The following is a 25878-nucleotide window of genomic DNA, read 5'->3' on the forward strand; positions in this document are numbered from 1 at the left end:
AGCTTGAATGTGAATGTGAATGAGTTGATTTATTTTCCAATTCGCAAAAATGAATTATCTCACAATTTTAATTATCAATATTCAAAATGATGAAGTACCTATCATAAAGTTCAAAGTTGTATTTCATGAAAACAAATCAATCTCAGGGTTTATTGATATTCACTGGCGGATCATTGTGTTTACCAAATGCGTAATAGATAAGAACAATTTCAAGTATTTTTATCACGATATGGGCATGATTTTAGTAACTGAAGTTTCTATCGATTTTTCGCTTCCTGTTTCATACATGAAGATTGTGAAACAAACATATTCGGAAAAATTCTCTTGCTTGAATTAATTTCAATCCCTAATAACGTTTTCGACCATACATTGGCTCTTTTAGGCGAATTCGATACAGTATTGATTTTTCATGAAGTAGCTATTGTAAAATTAGAATAACAATGTCATCTTGCCACCATTATGCACATGTTATATATGTACATTTGTAGGGGATGCATGTTTTATTTGAAATATTTTTCTGTAATCCTGAGGAATCGATATAGTTATTTCAAACTCTTAAATATTGATCTGTCAAACGATTAAAGGAAATGTTTCATTTTCAACCTAACAACTGTTATGGAACTTCTCGAATAAATGTAGTATACTCTAATTTCGACACGTATGACTGTAATGACTGTAATGAAATGAAAAATAAAACAATTAACAATGATTAAATAATATGTCACTAGCATCATGAATAAATGGATTACTCGGCGAGACGACTGAAAACTTTACCTTAACCTGTTTTCATTTAAAAATTCAGAAAGCTACACGGATACGATAATGAATCTCATCAAATAAATAAGTCAGTGAAATTGATAGTTGTGAACATGTTTATGATTGAGGGAATTTTATTGAAGGTCAGAATAACAGTTACCAGTTACAGTTAACAGGTAACAGTTATCATCAACTCCCTGGCCTCGCTCACGGAGATGATGTGTAAGACAATTCCGCTTTCTGCTTCGATAAGTTTTATAGAGGTTAAAATGGACACCAATATGTCTTGACACAATCATGTCGCTGGAATTGCAAAGGCTGCTTCTCGAAAGCTTGGAACTCTGTTCCGAAACAGAAAACTGTATACACCTTAGCCACTTTTGATCCTTCATAAAGCTCAGATCAGACCTTCTTTGTAATAGTGTTCTTATCTATGGAGCTCTGCCCCCAAACACACCCTGAAGTTGCTGGATCCCATCCAGAAAAAAGCCATTCGTCTGATTGGAGACTAGAACATCACGTGCAACCTTCATAGCCTGGAACATCGAAGAAAGGTTGGAGATGTCTCTTTTCTATAGATACTTTCACGGGAAGTGTTAAAGTGACTTAGCGCATTTGATTCAACCAAGAGCGGTACATATTTTTGATCAAGAAGATATTGATTCAAAAACTTCTTTCTTAGTCAATAATCTAACAAACTTATTCGACAGGCATGCACCTTTCATAAGATCAAGGATGAGTAGACCCAGCGCACCGTGGATTACAGATACTGTAAAGGAAATGATATCTATTAGGAACAAAGCCTCTCGTAGGTTTAAACGGACGAAATCAGAAATTCATCTTCAATTCTATAAAGATATGCGGAACTATGTGAATAAAGCCATCAAACGAGAAAAGCAGGCATTTTTCTCATTCAAATTTAATAATAGTACTTCCAAGGATATGTGGAAAACTCTAAAACAAACCAATATTGTTACTGGAAAATCAACCAGTTTTCCAGAAAATCTGGAGCCACCTGAAAAACTATTGAATTTTCACAGACACAACCGTCTCGTGAATACAAAATTCCACTTTGAAGAAGTAAATGACTTATTTGTTGCCGAAACTATCTTAAATATAAAGACGAATGCAGCTGGTTGTGATGAGTTAAATATTAGGCTAATCAGACTTTGTTGTCCACATATAATTGAGTATATCACCCATATTATAAACACTTGTCTCCTTGAGGGTGTTTTTCCGGTAACTTGGGGTAGAGCGCTGGTTAAAGTACTGCCAAAAAAATCAAACCCTGTTGAATATAAAGATCTTCGTGCTATAAGTATCTTACCTACTTTGTCAAAAATATTAGAGCGCGCGATGGAGAGGCAGTTATCAGAACATCTTTCGGAATTCAATATACTGCCACCTGTTCAATCGGGGTTCAGAAAAGGATACAGTTGCACAACCGCTCTCCTGCACGTTGTTGATGATATCATAAGAGCAACCGACCAAGGACGGTATACTATACTCATTTTGTTGGATTTCAGTAGGGCGTTTGATACCCTTAATCACACACTTTTACTTGGTATTCTGAGATATATAGGGCTTTCGGGTACAGCTATTCGCTTATTAGAAAATTATTTGAGAAATAGATTCCAGAAAGTCTCTAGACATAGAGACACAGAGTCTAACTATCTTCCACTCACATCTGAAGTACCACAAGGCTCAATATTAGGTCTTGTGCTGTTTGCTCTTTACTCCGGTAATCTTCTTAGAAGTATTCGGCAATGCAACATTCATTGTTATGCGGATGATACCCAAATTTATTTAAATTTTCCGCCTCAAAAAAGGAATGACGCATGCGAGATAGGGAACTCGGTATATTCGTTAAAAATGCTATTGATCATTGTCTGATTATAAACCCCACAAAATCAAAGGCTATCTTATATGGACCCAATAATAAGCGAGTTGATGTTCTAAACTCAGTAGATATCAAAATTAATAATGAAAATATCGAAATTGTAGACGAAACCAAGGTTCTAGGAGTATTATTGGATTTCAACCTGAGGTTTGAAAAACATGTAAATGCGTTAGTGAAAAGAGCATACTCATCCTTACGAGTTATATATGGTGTACGTCAATGTCTTCCTATTAGGTTGAAATCCTTACTCTGCGACACCTTGGTTTTATCTAATTTCAATTATACGAACTCCGTATATGGACCAAATTTAACCAGCAAATATAAACAAAAAATTCAGAAGGTACAAAATTCTTGCCTTCGGTCAATATATGGAATAAGGAAGCGAGAAAGAAGTTCCAACAAGATATGTGAAACGGGTTGTTTGAATATGGAAAACAGAAGATTTCTACATTCTGGAAATTTCTCTTATAAAATCATCCTTACCGGAAGACCTTCCTATCTTCATCAGAAAATAACATTCCTCACTGATGTTCATAATGTCAATATTAGACATCGAGGAATTTTGTCGGCGCCCCCATTCAGAACTGAACTCTTCAGGAGATCGTTCAGTTACCATATTTGCAAGATATATAATTCTCATCCCACCAAATTTCAAAACAGGAAGTATCCAAACTTTCAAAACCTAACTTAAAAATCTTTTGTTCAGGACTTATCAGTAGGTTTTATTTATTATTTTCACATAACAAGGTTGAAAACTGCCGCTTTCACCAAAAACTGTATAGACATTTTTTAATATTTTTTTATACATTGTTCTTTTGTATCATGCAATAGGTACGCATAGGTATTTTTCAGGGTCAAGTGGAAGAACAACAGAGTAGCACTCTCCGCTGCCGAGTTGAACTTCGCCCTTTATTTTCTTAAATATATTATGAAGGATTTTTTTTATGTATTAAAAGAGGAAATAATAAAGACGTTATTATTATTATTATTATTATTATATCAGAATCGCGACGGACTCTGGCTGCTTATCGTTTTGAAGTTCAACTCAGTACACCTGGAACTCCACTGTTTAAGAACTTTTTCACCTGGAGAGCTGCGTTTATCTGGAATAAACTTCCTGAGAAGGTTTTTCCGATTGGATTCAATCTCCAGCGATTTAAATCTAATGTGAGGCACCTAATTCTATCAATGGGTAGTTTCATTCATACATGCCAGGCTTCGATGGTCCACAAAGTTCCTGAATATTTCACATTCAAAAATGTTCAGTAATGTTCCATAATAACCTATGATATTCCAATATGTTCTCAAACCATCCAGATATTTCAGAATGTTCTGGTATGTTTTAAAATGTTGTGAAATGCTCTCTAATACCCTCTAATGATCTGGACCTTTCTGAAAATTTCTATAGAGGGCGAAAACTCCCTTCAGATGAAAATTGGATGTAAGATAGAGGGCTGTCACAACATTTAACTCACTTGATCATTCCTCAGTATTGTGGGATGTTCCGGGATGTTCTAGAAGGTTCCATATGATTCCTGAACTACATTCCAGCATACTCAGACAAGTTCTGGAAAGTGAAATGTTCTCGAACACTCTCGAATAATCTGGAGAGTTCCAATTTTTCCTAGAAGAGGAAACGTTCAGCTTTTTAAGCTTCAAGATAATACTCTTCCGTTCAAAACTGGAATCTCATCCATGGACAAGCTGATGATCTTCTTCCTGTGCGAAGTCGTATCGAGTAGCCTCACTAAAATAAACTTGAATCTTCCACCTGTCTGTTGCAAAGTCGAATGTCAACATCGACCATCATACAAAAAATCTGCTGCTACTTCTCTCTACAGTTTTCACTGGAACATCTAGATTAAACCAAAATCTGATCACAGAGCATTGATTTGAGGTGAAATACTCGTTGTTTCAATTTGTGTTAGTTGAGTCCATACTCATAAGGTTTTACAATAGTTTGGAGCAGACCGCTCATAGATAACTGAATTTTATCAAAGATTTTGTCAGGATGTACTGAAGGGTACTGTTTTGAATGGAAAGTATTTTGTTTTCATTCTATATATTTTCACATGGAACATACACCGTAATAATATGACTTCAATTTTTTCGTTATCGTATAAAAAACAAAAATGAAACGAGTTAGATCACTCAGTTCTTCAGAATGAATAAATTTTCGCTTTTCATTCATTTTCTAATTTTCTGGGTCTCCTGAAACAAATGACGCAAGAATCCACTTATGTCACAACACATTCATAGAATAAACCCCACTGCAAATGTGAGGTGAGCTCAATTTAGAAACAAACTCTGAACTGTCTAATTAATGACGTTGTCTTAGAGAGGATTTTACACAAAATGAATGTAGTAGACAGCAAGCATCCTTGAGAGAAACCCAGAGAACGTACAGGCCAAGGACTAATATGACTACTTCATAATATTTTCATCATGTCCGCTAGGACTGGTGGTGGGATGATAAAATGAGAATATCTGGAATTTCAATTGATGGCATTGCTGGAGGAAATATATTAGTAGTTGTTTACAGCTGATTCTCGGCCTCCCCCCACCACTATGACGTATTAATTGCTTTTTTTATTGGTTGTTGTTTGGTGAAGTTTTTTTTTGTTGTGCAGTGAAGTCAAGGCGTTGTGACCTTGAAGTGTCTGGTGCATGGATCGTTCAGATTTTTTTTTCATATGAGATTTTGTGTGTTTATGTGTGTGTGTAGGAGAATGCACGGTACAGGGTTTCATCATGTGCTTGTTTGTCTATGTACAAACATACGTCTGCATACTTCGAAGATCCTCCAAGTAATAAATGCTCCATCGGTGTTAGGGCACCAAGTTAGTAGTGGAGTGACGTCACAGCAATAACCGTTCAACGGCTAGAGAGCGACATGTTCACTCCACGACGTGTGGCAGAGTAATGCGTATTCATCGGTCTGCCCTCACCTCTCCTGAAGCGATGAAGGTTCGCTCTAGCCCCGCTATCGATGGTGACACAACGGCAGCCGAGGACTGTTTGCCTAGCGTCTACCCTCTCCGAGACCGCAACGACCACTGCTTGCTCGTATATCGACATCTGTTATCGCATTCAGTTGGGAGGTAATCTTGGCGCATGTAGTTGAGAAGTGGGGTTGGCTATGACGTCTTGACGGGTCCTATCAGAGTGTATTTAAGAAGCGTACGAGTGTTGGCTATGTCAGTTTACATCAAGTGAGTTAGTGAGAACTATTATATAAAATGTATTCCTGTGACTGTGGTAAATCTTTCACTCGTAGTGATAATCTTCGTCGGCATCAGCTCCAGAGTTGCCAAGGAGGGCCTGCAGTGAAACGGGTGAGAGTGGATAATGCAACACCTATGTATACGTGCAATTGTTGTAATGTGACAATTCCTATGAGCCAAGTGAATTCTCACCGAAGAACCATGAGTCATAAAAATAATGCATGTGTTCAATTGTCTGACGGTGTTCAAATTATAACGAATGCATTCAATTGCCGCATTGCTACATACAGGGTGGAGAGTTCGATTGTAACCAGTGACTACATTTCATTTTTCAATAAGATTAGGCAGAAGGTCATTGAATTACTGGAATCAGCCATCAGGATCCATAAAAGCATCAAGGTGAATATGGAAGTTTTTGGGAATTATATTCTTCAGACTGATGATTCGAGGGACACGAAGTCATTTAATTCCCAAAATAAAATAGTGGACCAATCTTCAGATTTGAATGCTGTTTTTGATGGATTCCGTGATGTAATTGTGGCACAAACGACTGAGTTCCAGGATCGTGACTCAGGTATTTATTTTTTAAAAATTTCAATAAGATTGAATAGTAATATTTTTTTTTTTTTATAATTCAGGTTGGACTTGTGAAAAAATATTGTTTCTCGAGGTCAACATTAATAAATACAGTCCACTGGAAGGACGTTCATATGTGAAGCTGCCTCAATGTATTCAATGGAAGAAAGCTGTTGTGAATGTTCGTAATGAAGATCAATATTGTTTCGCTTGGGCTATAACATCAGCATTATATCCTGCAGATAGTCGAGTGTCCGAACTTACGTCATATCCACATTTTTCCACTGTTTTAGATGTCACAGGTATGGATTTTCCGGTTAAAGTTAATAATAAGAGTATCGAAATATTCGAAGATAGGAATGATATTTCAATTAATGTTTACGGTTTAGAGAGTACATTTGAGAAGGGTAAAATGAAGTATGAAGTGATTGGTCCATTGCGATACTCACAGAGAAGACTCCGGAGACATGTCAATTTGTTGTTTATAACTGATGACTCCGGTAATGGTCACTATTGTTGGATCAAAGATCTTTCAAGATTAGTTTCTAATCAACTATCAGCTCATAGACAGAAAAAATATTTTTGTGACGGATGTTTGATATATTTTTCTGATGAGAGATTGCTTTTACGTCATAATATGTATGATTGTAATCACATTAGTACCACAACACCAACTACTAATTTAAAGATCAATAAATATGGTAGAATGGTTGCGGAAAATAAACTAATGTTTGAAAACTTTGAGAGGCAAATGAGGGTGCCATTTGTAGTGTATGCTGATTTTGAATCAGTGCTTAAACCGATTCATGTGAATGAGCCAAATCCTGGAAGTTCATACACGATTAAAACATTCAAACATGCCCCATATTCATTTGCTTATTTGATAAAGTGTTCATATAATGATGATTTGACAAAATTTGTTACATATAGGGGTGTAGATGCAGCTCAGAAATTTGTGAGTAGCATTGAAGATGATTTGAAAGAGATACATGAAAATCATCTCAGAAACCCTAAACCAATGGATACACAAACTGTCGAAGAAGAAGAACAGTTTGTTGCAGCCAGAACTTGTGGTATATGTAATAAAGCATTTACTGATGGTGACGTCAAAGTAAGAGATCATTGTCATGTCACAGGAAAGAAAAGATCACATGCCGCTCACTCGAAATGTAATTTAAATTTCAAAATACCAAACTTCATACCTATCATTTTTCATAATTTAAGTGGTTATGATTGTCATTTATTCATAAAAGAATTGTATAGGAATAAAGAGAAAGTTGATGTTATCCCGCAAACTAAAGAGAAATATATATCTTTCACGAAGCATCTCTTTACACACAGCTATACCGATAAAGATGGTGTGGTTAGGAAGAATTATCTCAAAATGAGATTTATCGATAGTTATAAATTTATGACTAATTCGTTGGAGAAGTTGGGTGCAAACTTGACCTCCGATCAATGTTTGGAGATGCACAAACATTTCCCACAAATTGAGAAATTCAATTTGATGAGACAGAAAGGTGTATTTCCATATAGTTTTGTTGATGACATTGACAAATTGAATTATCCATTACTTCCGACAAAAAATCAGTTTTATGACACACTCAATTGTGAACATATATCGGAAACTGATTATGATAGGGCTAGAAAAGTTTGGAATTTATTCGAGTGTCAGAATTTGGGGAAATACTCTGATTTGTATTTGAAGTCGGATGTATTGCTACTATGTGATATTTTTGAAAACTTCCGCACCACAAGTTTAGAGATATATAACTTAGATCCGGCACAATATTACACTGCACCTGGATTATCATGGGATGCCATGTTGAAGTTCACTAATGTTGAATTGGAATTACTAACTGACATTGATATGATTCACTTTTTTCAAAAAGGTATACGAGGTGGAATTAGTCAATGTAGCGAGAGGAACATATAGCAAATAATAGATTTTTACCCAAATTATAATCCCAACGAACCTTCCACATTCATTACATATTTAGATGCAACAAATCTATACGGTCACAGTATGTCACAACCTCTACCAACAAGTGAATTTACATGGTTGACACCAAATGAAATTCTTAATCTCGATGTGATGGATGTGAGTACTGATAGTCCGTATGGGTATGTATTTGAAGTGGACATTCATTATCCACAAGAGTTGCATGATAAACATTCTGACCTTCCATTTTTAGTCGAAAAAATAATACCACCTCGTACACAATCGAAAATTCCCAAATTAATTCCAAATTTGAATGATAAAAGAAAATATATTGTTCATTATAGGAATCTACAGCAAGCTGTCAAAAATGGATTGATTGTAATGAATACACATAGAGTATTGAAATTCAAACAATCATGCTGGATGAAACCCTATATAGATCTTAATACTGAAATGCGTAATAGGTCTAACAACAAATCTGTTAAAGATTTCTATAAACTAATGAATAATGCGGTGTATGGAAAGACAATGGAGAATGTAGATAATCGAATTGATGTTAGACTCGTTACACATTGGGAAAATATAAAGAAAAATATAGGTGCCAGCACTCTCATAGCCAAACCAAATTTCAAAAATTGTTCAATTTTCACTGATAATTTCGTTGCCATTCAATTGGGTAGAGTGAAGGTTCATTACGATAAACCATTATATTTGGGATTTTCCATATTAGAATTATCTAAAACAGTCATGTATGACTTTTTCTATGGATGCATCAAACAACACTTTGATGAAAATGTCTCTTTACTTTACACAGATACCGACTCGCTCATTCTTAAAGTAAACACAGAAAATTTTTATGAATTCATAAAAACTAACATAAGTAGATTTGATACATCCAATTACAGTATAGTTAACCAATTCAATATTCCAGTAACAAGTTCAGTCTTGGGTAACTTCAAAGATGAATTTCCAAATGATCCAATCATGAGTTTTTATGGTACAGGTGCTAAAGCATATTATGTGAAATCTGTTGATGGTGAATTTAAGAAAGCCAAAGGGGTTAAACGATCTGTAATAAAGAATGAATTGACATGCGAAGATTATCAAAAAATCGTCGAACAAGGTGGTATGATATTCAGAAAGATGAATTCATTTAGAAGCGTGTTACATGATATGTATACTGAATTAAAAAATAAAGTTGCATTATCATATCACGATGATAAACGATTTATCATTCCGAATACTACCCACACTCTTCCTTGGGGTCATAATGATATTGAATTTTATGAAAACGATCCAAATGAGAACATTCGTTGGATAAGTAATATTATTCAACAATCACAATCTCAGGAGACTCCATTGGATCAATTGATTAATTTATTATCTGCCGAGATCAATGATTGAAATATCATTCAATATCTTCAAAACCGGAAAATTCAATATTGATATTTATGTAGCCATTTATAATTAATAATATATGATAGAAGTAATGTGATATTAATGTATTATGTATGTATGTATATGTATTACTGTAATGAATATAAAATGATTAAAATTTTATTTGTATTATTTCTATTTCCCTAATCAATTACTGCAATATATAGTATAATGTAAATGACAGAAATATCAGTTTGAAGAGAATCATCGTAGAGTGCACAATGTCTAAAACAATCGATAAGTTTGGTAGAAAAAGAAAATGGGGTGGTAATGTCATTCGAGGTCCTCCTGGAATGGTTTTAAATTAACAAAAGATGGTCATTATGACATGCAAAGGAAAATATTGAAAAATACAAGTGAACCAATTGACAAGAGTGATTGTGTAACTGTATCATATCTTGAGGGGAAATTAATGGAGCAAAGGAAGTTATACTTCTAGCCCTACAAGCTGCAATACAATCCACAATAGGCAATATTGCTCGGGACGCCCGGCAAGCATTTAACGATAAAATTGCAGAGGCTCGGATAACTTTCACTCGTAAATTTGACAAACTTACAAGTGATGTAGACATAAAAATGTCTGACATAACAGCGTCTACAAATAAAAAATTTGATGCTATGTCAAACATAACAGGGACTACAATGAAAAAGTATGATGTACTGGAACAGAGAGTTGAAGTATTGGAGAAAAACCATAAAGAAGTTTTGGAGAGAAACTATAAAGTCAGGCCATCATCATCAGGTGGACTGGGATATCCAGGACTGAACATTAATCCAAATCATAGAATAATACAACCAAAACCAAAACCAACTGATGATGTATTAATGGAACCAACATGGTGAATGTATTCCCTCGTTAGGTTAGGTTAATAGCTACGTTAGGTTAGCTGCATACTTACGTTAGGTTAGGTGTTAGGTTAGTATTCCCTCGTTAGGTTAGGTTAATAGTTACTGTAGGTTAGGTTAGGTTAGGTTAGGTTAGGTTAGGTTAGGTTAGGTTAGGTGTTCGGTTGCATAGCGGTAGGTTAGCGTACTAGGTTAGGTTACGTTAATACATACGATAGGTTAGGTGTTCGGTTGCATAGCGGTAGGTTAGCGTACTAGGTTAGGTTACGTTAATACGTTAATACGTTAGGTTAGGTGTTCGGTTGCATATTATGTTACGAACGCGCGCGCGAAGAGGGCGTAGATGTCTCTCCAGATGTCCCGCCTACCTGGGGCCGGAGGCCCCACCCACCTGGGCGGAGCCCAGGCAGTGGGCGGGGCCCGTTAGGGCCACGCCCCCCCCCCCCCCCCCCCCCCCCCCCCCCCCGTCGCCACCAACTTTTCGGATACCCCGCCCCTTTCCGAAGCCCCCGCCCCCTTTCCGAAGCCCCGCCCCTCCCCTCCCCGAAGCCCCGCCCCCCCGACTCCCAACATTTGCGCATGTACACCCCTACCCTCATCGCGCATGTGCGCTCCCACCATTTTCCCACCGCTCACGCATCGAAGTCGATACCCTCCGGAGAGCACTCCACAACATTCAGTTCGAGAAGTCATCTCATCGAGAGCAGTCCACTCCACAACAAGGCAGTACGTTCCAACGACCAACTTGATATTTGAGTAAGTAAATTAGGAATGTTATTTTTTATATCAACTAACTTTGTATTATTTCTTCTTTTTCAGAATGGCAACCAATACACAGGAGGTGAATAATGCTGTGGCGTCTATTTTGCCGGTGTCCGCTGACCAGGAGGAGGCAGCATCTTCGAGAGCGGTGACGGTTGACCAGCCAACCACTTCGCGTTCGCGAGTTAGGTGCAGATCTTCTAGCCCTGACTTATTCGAGGAGGAGGAGGAAGTCAGGGCTGTGAAGAAGGTTTTGCCAACGACCTGCAGCAAAGGTTGGTCCTATTTCAAAGTACCGAGCTACTTGCAATAGGACTAATCCTTATGCAGGTAGTTTTTTCGACCTCTCGTAAGAGGGCCTCCACACCAGCAGCAGCACCAGCAGCAGTGGAAATTCCGAGGAGTCCTTCTCCGGAGTTGGTGATATTGTCGCCGTTGGTGACGCGACTACCACCGCTGCCAGCGACACCGGCGGATCCTGAGGTGTTGGTGCCACAGCCTATCGGAGAGGTTAGTGAAAAGATGAGTGTTTTTCTGCAGAGATGCAAGAAAGCAGAACGAGCTGCCCGATCTAGCGAGGCCGAGTTGGTTACCATGAAGCGACAAATGGCTGAAATGGATAACCGACGGAGGGAACTCCAAAAGGAAATGGCCGAAATAGATCGGAATTATGCATCTCTGCAGGAAAGGTGTAAAGCAAAGACCTCTTCGATAGAGCTGTACAAAAAAGTAGTGACAGTTATGGACACTCTTTTTGTAGATGAAGTGTAAATATAAGATTAGTTTTAGGTTAGTTAGGAGTATTTAATTATGGTAGTTTTAAGTTTATATTTGTTAAGTTTATATTGAATAAAGGAAAAAGGAAGTGAAATAAAGGTGTACACTGTTTTTTGGTTTTGGTACACATTGAACAATGCGATGGTTGGAGCATTTTTCTTCACTTCCTCTTATTATCATTATTATTTTTTTATTTCAATTCCAAGTTCTTCTAGACAAATACCTCACATCAATTTTTGTGTTCTCTAATCACTTGTAAATAATTTCATGTGAAGAAAATTTAAAAATAAAAAAATAGACATGTTTCATAGTGAAATCGACAAGTATATTTCATTTGTATTTTATCCATTCAAGTATCTCTTTCATTGAATATGTCTTATGTCACTTTGCAATTTACCCCTACTCATTGAATATGTCTTATGTCACACTACAATTTACCCCTACTCAATGTTCCACTCCTCTCCCACTCCCTCTCGAAAGTATAAAAGTAGAAATCATCTGATGAAACATTCAGTTGATCAGCTAGCATCGAGATGGAACCCGATTCAACCTCCGAACCCTATAGCTGCCCGGATCAGGGGTACAACTTCAATTACTGGGATAACAGCCAGGTACAGGTTGTCTCTTCCACCACGGAACCCCACAGTCCGCCATACGAATACCGGATCACGACATCAGGATGCAAGTTCAGCATGTCACTGGCAGTGACGAAGGACACTTGGATGACTCGGAATATCCAGATCCTGACGGATGGTGGGACCCTGCTTATGATGACATTGTCCCAATGAGTAGCGACGACGACGATGATGACGACGACGACTCTGGTGATGATGCTGATGACGAGCTTGACGTTAGACGTCCTCCACCATCCCCTATCCTCATCGAGGATAGTCCTCCGCCATCCCCAATCCTAATCGATGATGATGTCCTCAATTCCGATGATGACATATAATCATCTACTCGTCCATCATTTCCTTTCCTTTCCTTCCACGGAGTACACACTTTTTGGTTGGTGTACACGAGGCACTGCGAGGCTGGGGCAGTGTCTTCCTCCCTTCCTCTCCCTCTTATTAGTTTTTTTTTCCATAATAATCACTAGAATTTCTCCTAATAATCGCTCAGAGTTTCATTCTTGATGTTTTCGAATCTCAAACACTGTTCTACATTTCACCCCCTCCATTTCATTTCTTCCAATATAAATATAGCAACAATCCCAGTTCTATATCATTCTTCCACAATGTCGAGTACAGGACCCATCCAAGTACATGAAATAGATTCAACGTCTGATCATTTGAGTACAACCTTCGCTCAATTTCTGCAGCGAATCTATGATCTTCCTGATGATTTCGCAGAACGAGTGGAACAAGGTATTCAGGACGACATAGATGCTGTTGACGATAATAATGCGGATGATGTGATTAGTATATCATCTGATTCAGCTGATTATGACGACGACGACATCATGAGTATATCATCTGATTCAGATGACTACTATGAGGATGATATCATTAGTATATCATCTGATTCAGATGACGATACCATAATTATTGTTTCTGATGATGAGGAGCGTTAGTCCATATCATTGCATGGATTAATAAAAAAATAACAGCCCTTTTCAGGGCTACAATTAAAGACTGAAACAATAAAAAAAATAGCTCTTTTCAGAGCTACCATTATACTTTCAAACAGAAACAGATTCATACCATTGTTAACATTATGTTAACATTATAATCTCAAACGAAATATATGTATGTGAAAGTATTCATCATTATATGCATATGAATGATTGACAAATGCCAACTTCAACTTTCATTTAAAGTAGTACTCATCATATGCATAGATATTCAATGACTATCAAATTCCAAATTTCGACTTTTCAGTCAAAGTAGTAATTTATTTGTCATATAATGTATAGATATTCAAAGACTAACAAATTTCCAACTTAGACTTTTATTAATCAAAGTATTCATTTGTCACATAATCTATGAATACTAATACAACTAACTACTGTTTGTGTGAATAATGTAGCCCTGAAAAGGGCTGTTGTTTTTTTTTTTGACCAGTAGGTCCACGGTTATTGTGCCACAGGTTGGACATTATTACATATAATACATGTAGATACTCGGGTGAAGTTTGTTAGTGGCCTCTCGCAAGCTTCACACCAATTCTGTCCCATTTCCATAATTGAGACAGTGTTGTGGGTGTTGACATGGGCATACCACCCTCCATTATTGTTTCTATGCGAATAAAACCGAAAGCAGCACCAACATAGTTTTTTGTTCTCTCCATCTATTGTGCTGATCAATACGTATGCATCCAATGCACAATACAAATCCAAGGGATCTTCCAGTGTCTCACTGACATTGAGTGTTCGCATACCGATCCTCATAGCACCATCACCTTCAGTTGTGTCAGCTTCTATCCCTTCATCATCTCCTTCTTCATCCATGACCCTCTCAAACTCCATCACGTCATCATCTTCGTCGCTTTGGTTGGCCTCGTTTTCAACTTCGTCTATCTCATCTTCATCGACTCCAACATCTTCTGCTTCAACTATTACTTCCTCTAGCGGAACATTGACATCCTCATCATCTGATTCGTCTATCCAATTGTTTTCATCAACAGCAGCTATTCTATTTAATGCAGCATTTATTTTTGCAGAATTCATCTTGTTGTTGTTTGCTCACAGTTGTAGAGAGTGAATGAATGAACTCTAGGTTTGCAAGTCAACTTATATAGGAGGTGATGCGACTCCCACTTGACTCGTTTAGAGTGGAATAGTAGGAGAAGTTATCCCACTATACTTCCACATGATGTTGATTTGTATAAATAGAGATCGTAGGTATAGGAGAGAGCATTCAGAGTTTCTGTAAGTCATCTCTTTATATTTCTAATCGAATTAGTAAAATGCCGTTTCCAAAAGAGTGGAATGAAAAACCAAAAGTGTGTGTCTACCCAATGATGATTGCAGGGGCTATTGTGTGCTACTTTTGTCAAATAAGTAGACCTAAGGATTCAATCAATCCATGTACTGGTATGTGTAGTGATTGCGTGTTGCGGATTCAACTATCGCCTCCTTCTCATCCACCGAAGCGAACAAAATCGGATTATCGTCAACAACAGTTACAGTGTCTGAAGTGTTCCGAACCTATAATATTTAACAATATAGGTATCTGTAGAAATATTTGTGGTATCTGTGCTGCCGTTCCAACTCCACTGCAACGTTGTTTGCGTTGTGATACATATTCCATGAATTGTTGGAATCATGTATGCAATGCATGTAGAAGTACTTGGGATCTGTGTGAGAAGGTTGGTCAACTCTACCCCAATAGGAGAATCCATTTTTTTCAATGTTGGTGTTTGACGCACGAGCAACAACTATTGAGGAATAGAGTCAAAGAACGTTCCACATCCACAGAGACATATTAACATTTTTCATTTTTTATTATCGTTATTGTCCTCTATTATTAATAAATATATATATATTTTGAATTTATTTGTATTATTTTCTAACATTTAAAAATACATGCATGCAACACAAAGTTTTCCTCTTAAATGACAAAGATTGTTACATGCGTGAATAGTTTAGTGAGAGAGCGCATGTGCCAGTTGATGAAAGAGCGCATGCGCTAGTTTATTTTCTTCTATAAATGGTGAGGTCTCAGTAACATCATCACCTTTCCTATCCACATTCTATTGCTATCACATATCATTCCTCAGACCTTAATAATCATGAGCTCTATGCCGCTATTGATTGCTGAAGATGGTTCACCACTTGTTGATATCGATCAGACTGATTTTGAAAATATTCCAGTATTACATTTATCGAGTCAAGATTCGATAAATGATTTTGATATTAACGACTTCGTTAACTTTGCAGATGTGCCAGAACCAAATGAGCAAATTATTATTGAAAATCCGATCGTTTCGCAATTATCATCACTCAAACACTCTTCATCTACCCTTCCTCTTGGTGTTGATAAGAAATCTAGAACAATCAAGAGGAAGGTTACTAAGGCATCTTCATCGATTGTCACTGACTTTAAAGAAAAGAAAGAATCCAAAAGTGTTGTGCGACAGAAAAAACCCGCAACGAAAAGTGACAGATCGAAGAGGAAGCCAAAAGGTACTCCTAAAGAAATGAAGAGTGATTTGAAAGCTGAACCGCTATCTTCTTTCAGCCCCCTCCATCGGTTTGGGGAAATGAAAAGGAAAGCAAAATGCCGTCTTGTAAAGGCACAGATGACTATTGCTGAACTTGAAAAGAGTGAGCGAGCTATTAATGCTAATAATGAAACTCTTGAAGCATTAGATGCCAAGATTGCATTAGCGAAGGTTGAATTGGCTAGAATGTCTAAAGATGCTGATGAACTCCGTTCAAAAATTGGTAAAGATAAGCAATTCCATCAACGTTCGAGAATGCAAGCTCAGGCTGAGCTTGAGGAGTCGACTAAGCTTTATGAGACAGCATTATCAGTGAGAGATAATTGGCAAAAAGAGTTGGATACTGCATTTCAAAGTGACGGCGATTAGTTTTGGGAATGATAATGTGTTTTCAATATCGTGAGTTGAAAAATATAAGCGGGAATGGAGTATACAATTAATTTGGTTTGGTATACACAGAACATTGCGAATGGCTGGGGCAATGTTTACCGCTGCAATATTTTTCAGTTCACATACTTATAATTGAAATGAAAACAATAATGAACTTTAATATTACTTTATTCATAAAAGTCACTATTATATACATTTAAACCATATTTGATTCATCAATCCAAGAATTTTGTTCGCTAGGAAGGCCTAACCACTTTACATATACTTTATTTTTTCTTCTCTTCAACACCTTCTCAATCAGATATACGTCAGGATTCTCGGTTCGTAATAACTCTTCTTCGTAAAAACATCCTCTAATCGGCTGTTCATTCATATCTTCAAGATTATAAGTCGTTGGGATGGTTTTATTAATTTTAACAATCTTGAATAGCTCCGTGGTAAAATTCGCAGTGTAAGACTTTTCAAAAATATGTTTGTATTTACTTATACGTACAATATCATTTAATTGGAATTTGGGTTTACTTTGTCTTCCTCCAATTCCATTGATACCCTTGAATTTTAATTTTGTTGTTGAATCAACATTGATGGGTGCCATACCTATTGTACGATGAACTTTATTATTATATCTACTAGTTATAATTGGAAGAATATCAAGCCATTTGTGGTGACCTCTCATCGAAAATTCCTTGTAGAGCCATGCCTTTATTGTACGAATCACTCTTTCTGCTATAGCTGCCTTCTTTGTGCTAAATGTTGAATAATGATTGATATTATATTCTCGCATGAGAGATGAGAAGCTTTTATTGAAAAATTCTTTCCCTTGATCGCTTTGTATGTGTTTGGGGGAGTATTTGGCTTCTTTCAGTACATGTTTCATTGCATTAGTTACTGTACTACCTGTTTTATCTTTAACTGCTACAGTCCACAGATATTTGGAGTAACAATCTATCACTACAAGTATATATCGGTATCCTTCATTACTTTTTGCATAAGGTTGCAGTTCAGCTAAATCTATTTGCCATAGATCTGCAAAACCTTTGATGGTGGTTATTCTTCTACGAAAATTACGTCTTGCAGGTTTATGTAATTCATTAACAACTTGTCGTTTGACATCACTTATTTCATTAGTCATTCTATTTCAATATGATTAAAGAGAAAAGGTGATAATGTTACTGCATTGAATGATGATGTGACAGTGATCATTACATGTGAATATGTTAATATATTATACCTTCTTCACGTAATTCTTCAATTATTGAAATTATTTCATTATCATGTCCGGTATGTCCGGCTGACTTTGAAGCTACCAATAGTCGTAGGCGAGCAACTAACTCTTTCGGTGAATTCCAGTACACATAATTCACAGGTTTAGAATTATATATTTTCTCCATTTTCACTCGTTTGAGTGCTCCACCAATTTTACTTCTACTTCTTATTGGATATTGTCGTGAGTCTAATAGAGGTTTGATAACTTCACGAAATTTTTTAGAATTTGTATTTTTAAAACCATTCTTCAGATGATATTGTTTATATGGAGCATTCGTTATTTTCAATATTTTGGAATATACTTGACGAGTTTCTTCATTATCAACATCTTGTGGATTCTTCAAAAAAATCATATCATACAATTCTGGACTACCTGCGCATTCATATTTTTTCACTTTATTAGCATCCCAAAATGAAATGTTTCCATCTTTGAAATTTACCACTAGACTTCCCATTTTCAGCTTTTGTGTAATTGGATCCATACGTACGCCAAATGTTCCATCATATGCTGGATTTCTAGATTTTATATTATTCAAATGTTTCATCAAAACATCTTCACCACTTTCATTCATAACAGGTGAGATGTCAGGATCCGAGGAATCGATGTGGGACGATGATGGTGTTTCGAATAGAGTTGTTCTCATATCGTCTTGAAGTGTGCTCGTGTCACTATTCACAGATGATACACTACCAAAAGATTGTTTTCTTCCTATTGGAGTACTCATGGGATAATTTGAAGTAGATTGAACAGTTCCATGATTTGGTGATAACACTGGTGATTTAGAAGTAGCGTTTGATGATAAAACATTCAATGGTTTCATTATGGGCTCATACAATCTTTCAAGTGTCGTACGATTTTCAATATTATCATTCTTGATAGAGTTGAATTTCTGCCTGACAGCTTCTGTTGTCTCTACTAGTTGACGTTTCAAATTTATTTCATTGTTTTTATTTTCAGGATCTTTTTTTGTATTCATAATGCCCTTTTTTTGAATTAAAGCTTAATTCGTTGGTGAAGTGACCACTACAATATTCAGTGATCGAATAAGTTCCAAAAACAAGATCATGGGTATATAAAACTATCGAATCCTTTGCGATATCTACCTTCATCTATTTTTCTATCCTTATCAATGACTAGAAATCCATATTGGTCCTCCCAGCATTTAACACACATCAATTGGAATTGTTTGAATGTTACATCGGGTGAAACATGATCTGAATAAATGTGATGTAAATTCGTCTCATCTTGTTTGAACATTATAATGAAATTGGTATTGTCACGCACTAACTGTTTGGGTACCCGTGAATATGTCTGTGCTAGATAAAAACAATCAACATCCTTATGACGTCCCATACAGAAATATGATCTAATAATATCTTGCTTTTCACATATTACATCATCGAAAATGAAAACAGAATTAGGCTTAGCGTCGGAGGGTTCCACTATTTCTGCATTATTGCTGAATGTATAAAAACCTAATCCTTTTATAGGTTCCAAAACACTTCGCAAGTACTGATATTTAGGTTGATTGAGTGATTTCGAATAGAGATACACATTTCTAAATCTCAGTCCTTGTGGATGTGTTAATAGTGATATCATTGCATTCGTCTTTCCACAATTTGAAGGTCCTATAATGAGTCCTCGAACTGATGATGGAAGTAGTGGACCATGTCTGAATACCCTTTGTCCATTCAATCCACAACCAAATTTCTCATCTAGATTATCTACAGCAAACTTTTCTTTCTGTTTTACAATGCGCATCGTGCCGTGGTTGGAGACTATATAAATGTTATTAGCTTATTCATTTCAATGTGTACCATCAAACGATACGGACGTATTGAAAGTGATCGTAAAATTAAAAGAGGTTGTGGTTTTGTTAATGATTTAATAAACAAACTTCCTTTCGAATTACATCTACCGGAGGTTATCAATACTGTGGACCGGGTACAAAATTGAAACAACGTTTAGCTCGTAACGACCCTGGAATCAATAAATTAGATATTGAATGCAAAAAACACGATATTCAATATTCTAAGCATCCATCCGATCTTGCAGCAAGACATTTAGCCGACAAAGAACTTGAATACAGCGCTTGGGATAGGTTAAATCGAAGGACGCGAGTATTGGGGAAAGAGCAGCTGCATTACTTGTCACCAACATTATGAAAGCGAAAAGACATATGGGCATGGGTTGTAGTACCAATAAGAAAAAATGTAAGAGGAAACAAACGAAGAAAAATAAAATTAAAAAAAGTTGCATTTGGTGCTGGGATAGTCCATAAAGTGCGAAATGTATTGAAGAAAGCTGGTGGGAATCAATTTGTGACGAATAATAGCAAAAAAGCTATCACTGTGGCATTGCAGGCGGCACGTAAATACCTTAAAGCTGCCGGTGGAAAGAAGAAAATCCGCACACCACGCATAATTCCTGTTCCCAAGATCGGTGGACTTTTACCATTGATACCAATTTTTGCTGGACTATCCGCACTAGGAAGTTTGGCGGGAGCTGCTGCTGGTATTACCAAGGCCGTGAATTCGGCAAAAGCCAGCAGAGCGGCTTTAATGGAAGCCAATCGTCACAATAAAACCATGGAGGCTGTAGCATTAGGCAAACGCGGAAGTGGAATATATCTCAAACCATACCGTAAAGGTTTAGGACTATATTTAAAACCATACAAAGCCACAAACAAAACAAAAAACTAATTGAACCCCTACCTCAGAGGCCTCTTACTGATCTCGATCTCAGTTATTATGCACAAAAAATGAAATTCCACATTTTCGTGGTGTTTTTATGCGTGATAGATTACCATCTTCAGGTCCAAAACAAAACGAGACAGCTATTGTTAATTTAGATGGAATAAGTGGACCAGGAACACATTGGGTGGCATATAAAAAATGTGGGAAAGAAGTCACATATTTCGATAGTTTTGGAGATCTACCCCCACCATTGGAATTGACTCGATTCTTTCGAAAATGTTCGAATGTAAAAATCAAATATAACTATGATCGACAACAGAAATTTAATACAGTTCTCTGTGGTCACTTGTGCTTGCAGTTTCTCTCTAAATAATTTTCCAAATAAAAATGGATTCAACACCAAAACTGGATCGGAGGCTATCAAGGGAATGGGGTTTTCACTTAGAATGTTTTCAAAATATGGTACCTTGAAAAAAATGGATAAAGTGATGCTTGCAAATATGCCTAAGGAAGTGATACTTGCATGTGTTGCACATGAGATTGCATATGTTTGGGAAAAGTTGCCTAAGCATCTGCAAGATGACATCGATATAATGAAACATAGATATTGTTATGAGCACCACCACCACGATCAAAATTCAGAATCGGATGTTAATGACGGTCCTATACCTCGGAAATCTATGTGTTGTATTTGTAATATAGAGGATGTGAATATTGGTATCAATAAAAATGATACTTATTACAATACAACACCTTCCAAAAAGTGTAAATTGTCTCAAATGTGCTGTTGCTGTGTACAATAATAAATTGAAATGTGTTTCAAAATATTCATCAGTCATGTCACGAAAGTTCGAGCTACAAGCTGTCGGGACAAGTGTCTTGAGTGCGGATTTTTTTCAGACCAATTGAATTGGATAGGAACAGTCGTTATGGATTAGGACTTTTGGGATTCTATGGATGCAATACAATCAATAATATAACTGAAGCTAATAACTTAGTTAGTTTTAGAATCAGTAATGACAACTCATCGATACCCCAAAAGTTGACAATTGAAATTCCATGTGGTGCTTATGAAATAGAAGAGATCAATGCCGTCATACAGAAACATATCATGTTCAGATTGTTTCATGATAAAAAACCAAATGATGTCGTTGCAGATGATATTTTCTATCTACACGCCAATAATAATACATTCAAATGTGAAATGCGATCCAAATATGAAATTGATCTGACACATCCAAATTCAATAGCAGAAATGATGGGGTTCGCTCATGAAATATTTCCACCAAATCAGATACATGAATCATCATTACCAATAAACTTTACAACTGTGAGACTTATCCGCTTAGATTGCAATATAATATCTGGTTCATATATATAATGGTGAAGAATCCCACATTCTTTTCTCATTCGATATTGATGTTGAACCTGGCTACAATCTTACTAAAGAACCACACAGTATTATATATATGCCTGTCAGTCCAGAAGGTCGTCATTGATTCACAACATTACAGTGCGTATTTTGGATGAAAAAAATAACCTTATAATTTATAAAGAAGAAGAAATTGAGATTTGAATAATTTTGGAATTGAAAAACGAATAACTGTTATAATGGTTTCATTTATAATAGACAAAATCGCATTGAACAATCCCAAACGAGTTGCACTATCAAAAAGAAAGGTGTGCATAAAAAGAAGCTCATTCCACAAGTGTATGCTAAACAGTTAGCACATAACGCTCTGTCTGTGAGTGATCTTAAATTTTTGAAATCGATTGGATTGAAAGTGAGAAAATAACAATGGTGCTCGAAACAAACAATGAAAAGTTGAATATATTCAATGAACCAGTGCTCGATCATTCTCTCATAAGTTTACATGAGCACACATATAAGCCCTATGGATCACCGCTATTCAGGAATTCGGATGAAATCAGAATTGCAATCAATAATCAAGATGTTATACTAGATATTGCCGAGAGCTTCATTTACATAGAAGGTAAATTCACCCCCAAAGATGTAGCGAAAACATGCTATCTCTCGAATAATGCAATTGCATTTCTCTTTGACGAAATTCGTTATGAAATGGGAGGTGAACAAGTGGCTGTTGTTAGAAAACCTGGGATAACATCTACAATGAAACCATGATATCATTTGGACAATCCATCATGCTAACACATTATTGACATCTGGTTGGGGACTTTCACAATTGAAGCAAGATATCTTGGATACAAACAGTCATGTTTTTAGTGGAAAACTACCACTGAAATATTTGATGGGTTTTGCTGAAGATTACAACAAAAGTATCTTGAATGCCAAACAGGAATTGATTTTGATTATCGCTCGATCATTCAAAAACTCATATAAAGGTGAGGTTGATGCTGATTTGGAAATAAATAAAAATCGAATGGAAAATAAGGCATATTGTACCAGATGATAAACACAAGCTCAAACTTTTGAGTAGAATAAACAAAAGCGGTCTGAATGCCAAAATCAAGTTGGCGTATCGTATGTGGGACCTCTATGAACTACCATCATAACGTGGGACTTCTTCAGACATATGGGCCATCAAAACAACTAACGCATTGGAAACTCCTCGTTTTGTCATCATCGCATTCCAAAGTACTACCACATCTGAAGATAGAACACAAGATATTACAAAATTCACAACTGCTGATATCAATAGTATTCGAGTATACTTGAATTCTGAAGTTTATCCATATTGAGCGTTGGAATTTGAATTTCGATAAAAAACTTGATGCTCCTGCTTATTATGCTTTTGAGAGTTTCCAGCGAAGTTATTATGATAAAGATATGAGTGAACCTCTGAACATTGGACAATTTAGAGAGAATCCACTATTCGTCATCGATTGTTCCCATCAACCGAATGCAACAAAATCATCAACTATTGATATAAAGATTGAGTTTGAGACGAGGAAGACCAAGTTTCCAGACAACACTAAAGTATATGCATTAATTTTGCATGATACAGTTTTAACATACAATGCATTGGATGGTTCAGTTCATAGCAGATATTGACACTTTTTTTTCACTCTATCATGTACTTTTTATGATCTTTTTTTTTTTTTATTTTGTAACTGACTTATATCATGTATTGTATTTTATATCATATTTATTGTTTTGTAAATCATTTTCTATTGTATTTCATCAGATTTAAATAAATAAAACATGAAAATAATACAAAGTTTTTATTTGACATTATTTATGATTCACAGGAACATACAGACTATCTAAAATAACTTCTTCCTCATAATCATCATTTTCGCGACCATCTTCAATTTCCTCTCGATTTTCATCATTCAATTCAAAGTGATGAATAATCCATTCTGGCAAGTATGGTTGGAGGCTATACAGGAATCTTCTTAGGTTCAGTTCAATCATAACCTCACAAAGTTGCCACAATTCCAATTCATTATCCAAAAATTTGTTGCAAACTTCTGCACCACTCCAATAGTTCTCAGCATCACGAAGGCATAATTCGATTTGTTTTTTCATCATAGCATACACTCATATCATAAACGCTTGCATGTTCGGCTCCATCACCCAACACCTTCAATTTAGACGACAAATGTTGAACCGATGATTTGAGATCTACAATATCGACCCAATCTTGACTTGCGTACTGCATCCACATCTTTAAATGGTGGAACTGAAATCGAACAAAAAAAAAAAAAAACAATAAGCAACCTCCAATTTTTCAGTGATATAATACTCACATTCCCATTTTACTTGTAGTTACAAAGTGAGTGTATTCAACTAAGTTAGTAATGTTTATATTTCCATATAATTATCATCTAATATATGAATATTAATAAAACAATAAGAAATTCATTATAATTACTATTATTATTCAATCATATTGAATTTGACTAGAGTTATCGTTTTCACACCAAAAAAAACTTTGTAAGCTATGACCTAAAGAAATTCACTATAAATTATTACTATTATTCAATCATATTGAATTTGACTAGAGATCGCGTTTTCATGCCAGCAAAACTTTGTTGGCTCTGTCCTAAATACATCATCGTATATTTACCACCTGATGAGTTGATACAAGATATATCGTCATCACTGAATTGCAACGAAATACGTTTTGGTAGCCATGTTTTAAATATTTATCATTGCTCACATCTTGCAAAGTTAATAAAATTGATTTACCAAATCGTGTAGAATAAGTTGACATATTTTTAATTATGTACACTTCATCAATTGGCAATGATGATAAGGCCTTTTGCTCTAGTATTTCAACCTCCTGTACAATCAAATTATTAATTTTATTCAAGTCTACTTTTGAAACGGACATGATGAAAATATATATGAAAATATAAACAATTTCCAACAGACAAATACACTCACCGTCTTCCTTCTATTACGAACTGAATAACACTCTACCAATTGCTAACTGCTGCAGATATATTCGTCTACTGATTTCATAGTGTGCCAGGCATTTCTTTTATATTAAACAGTGTGAGTCACCCCCACCATGAAACCGTGAAAGATTCACATTGCTAGTTGCTATCCACTAGAGATGCCTGACGTCACAGCCAAGCCCATCTCCCAACTTGATGCGATAACAGTTGCCGGTACGAGCAAGCAGTGGTCGTTGCGGTCTCGGAGAGGTAGACGCTAGGCAAACAGTCCTCGGCTGCCGTTGTGTCACCATGGATAGCGGGGCTAGAGCGAACCTTCATCGCTTCAGAGAGGTGAGGGCAGACCGATGAATACGCATTACTCTGCCACACGTCGTGGAGTGAACATGTCGCTCTCTAGCCGTTGAACGTTATTGCTGTGACGTCACTCCACTACTAACTTGGTGCCCTAACACCGATGGAGCATTTATTACTTGGAGGATCTTCGAAGTATGCAGACGTATGTTTGTACATAGACAAACAAGCACATGATGAAACCCTGTACCGTGCATTCTCCTACACACACACATAAACACACACAAAATCTCATATGAAAAAAAAATCTGAACGATCCATGCACCAGACACTTCAAGGTCACAACGCCTTGACTTCACTGCACAACAAAAAAAAACTTCACCAAACAACAACCAATAAAAAAAGCAATTAATACGTCATAGTGGTGGGGGGAGGCCGAGAATCAGCTGTAAACAACTACC

General features: G+C 36.3%; 2 protein-coding genes across 4 annotated transcripts in view; one reads left to right on the forward strand and one right to left on the reverse strand.

Annotated features, from left to right (window-relative positions):
• The window catches only part of 5-HT2A (5-hydroxytryptamine receptor 2A), a 391848-nt gene that overhangs the window by 279717 nt on the left and 86253 nt on the right, over positions 1-25878 (reverse strand). The window lies entirely within an intron of this gene.
• On the forward strand, positions 11201-12297 carry LOC141486398 (uncharacterized). The gene is made up of 2 exons (XM_074184278.1): positions 11201-11437; positions 11501-12297. Exons 1-2 carry the CDS (start codon positions 11286-11288, stop codon positions 11754-11756), a joined length of 408 nt encoding a protein of 135 aa, XP_074040379.1. The 5' UTR covers positions 11201-11285; the 3' UTR covers positions 11757-12297.

This window comes from Leptinotarsa decemlineata, unplaced genomic scaffold, assembly GCF_025532065.1.
Source record: "Leptinotarsa decemlineata unplaced genomic scaffold, Ldec_3_MD MMD2_tig00026354_RagTag_RagTag, whole genome shotgun sequence".
Lineage (NCBI taxonomy): Eukaryota > Metazoa > Arthropoda > Insecta > Coleoptera > Chrysomelidae > Leptinotarsa > Leptinotarsa decemlineata.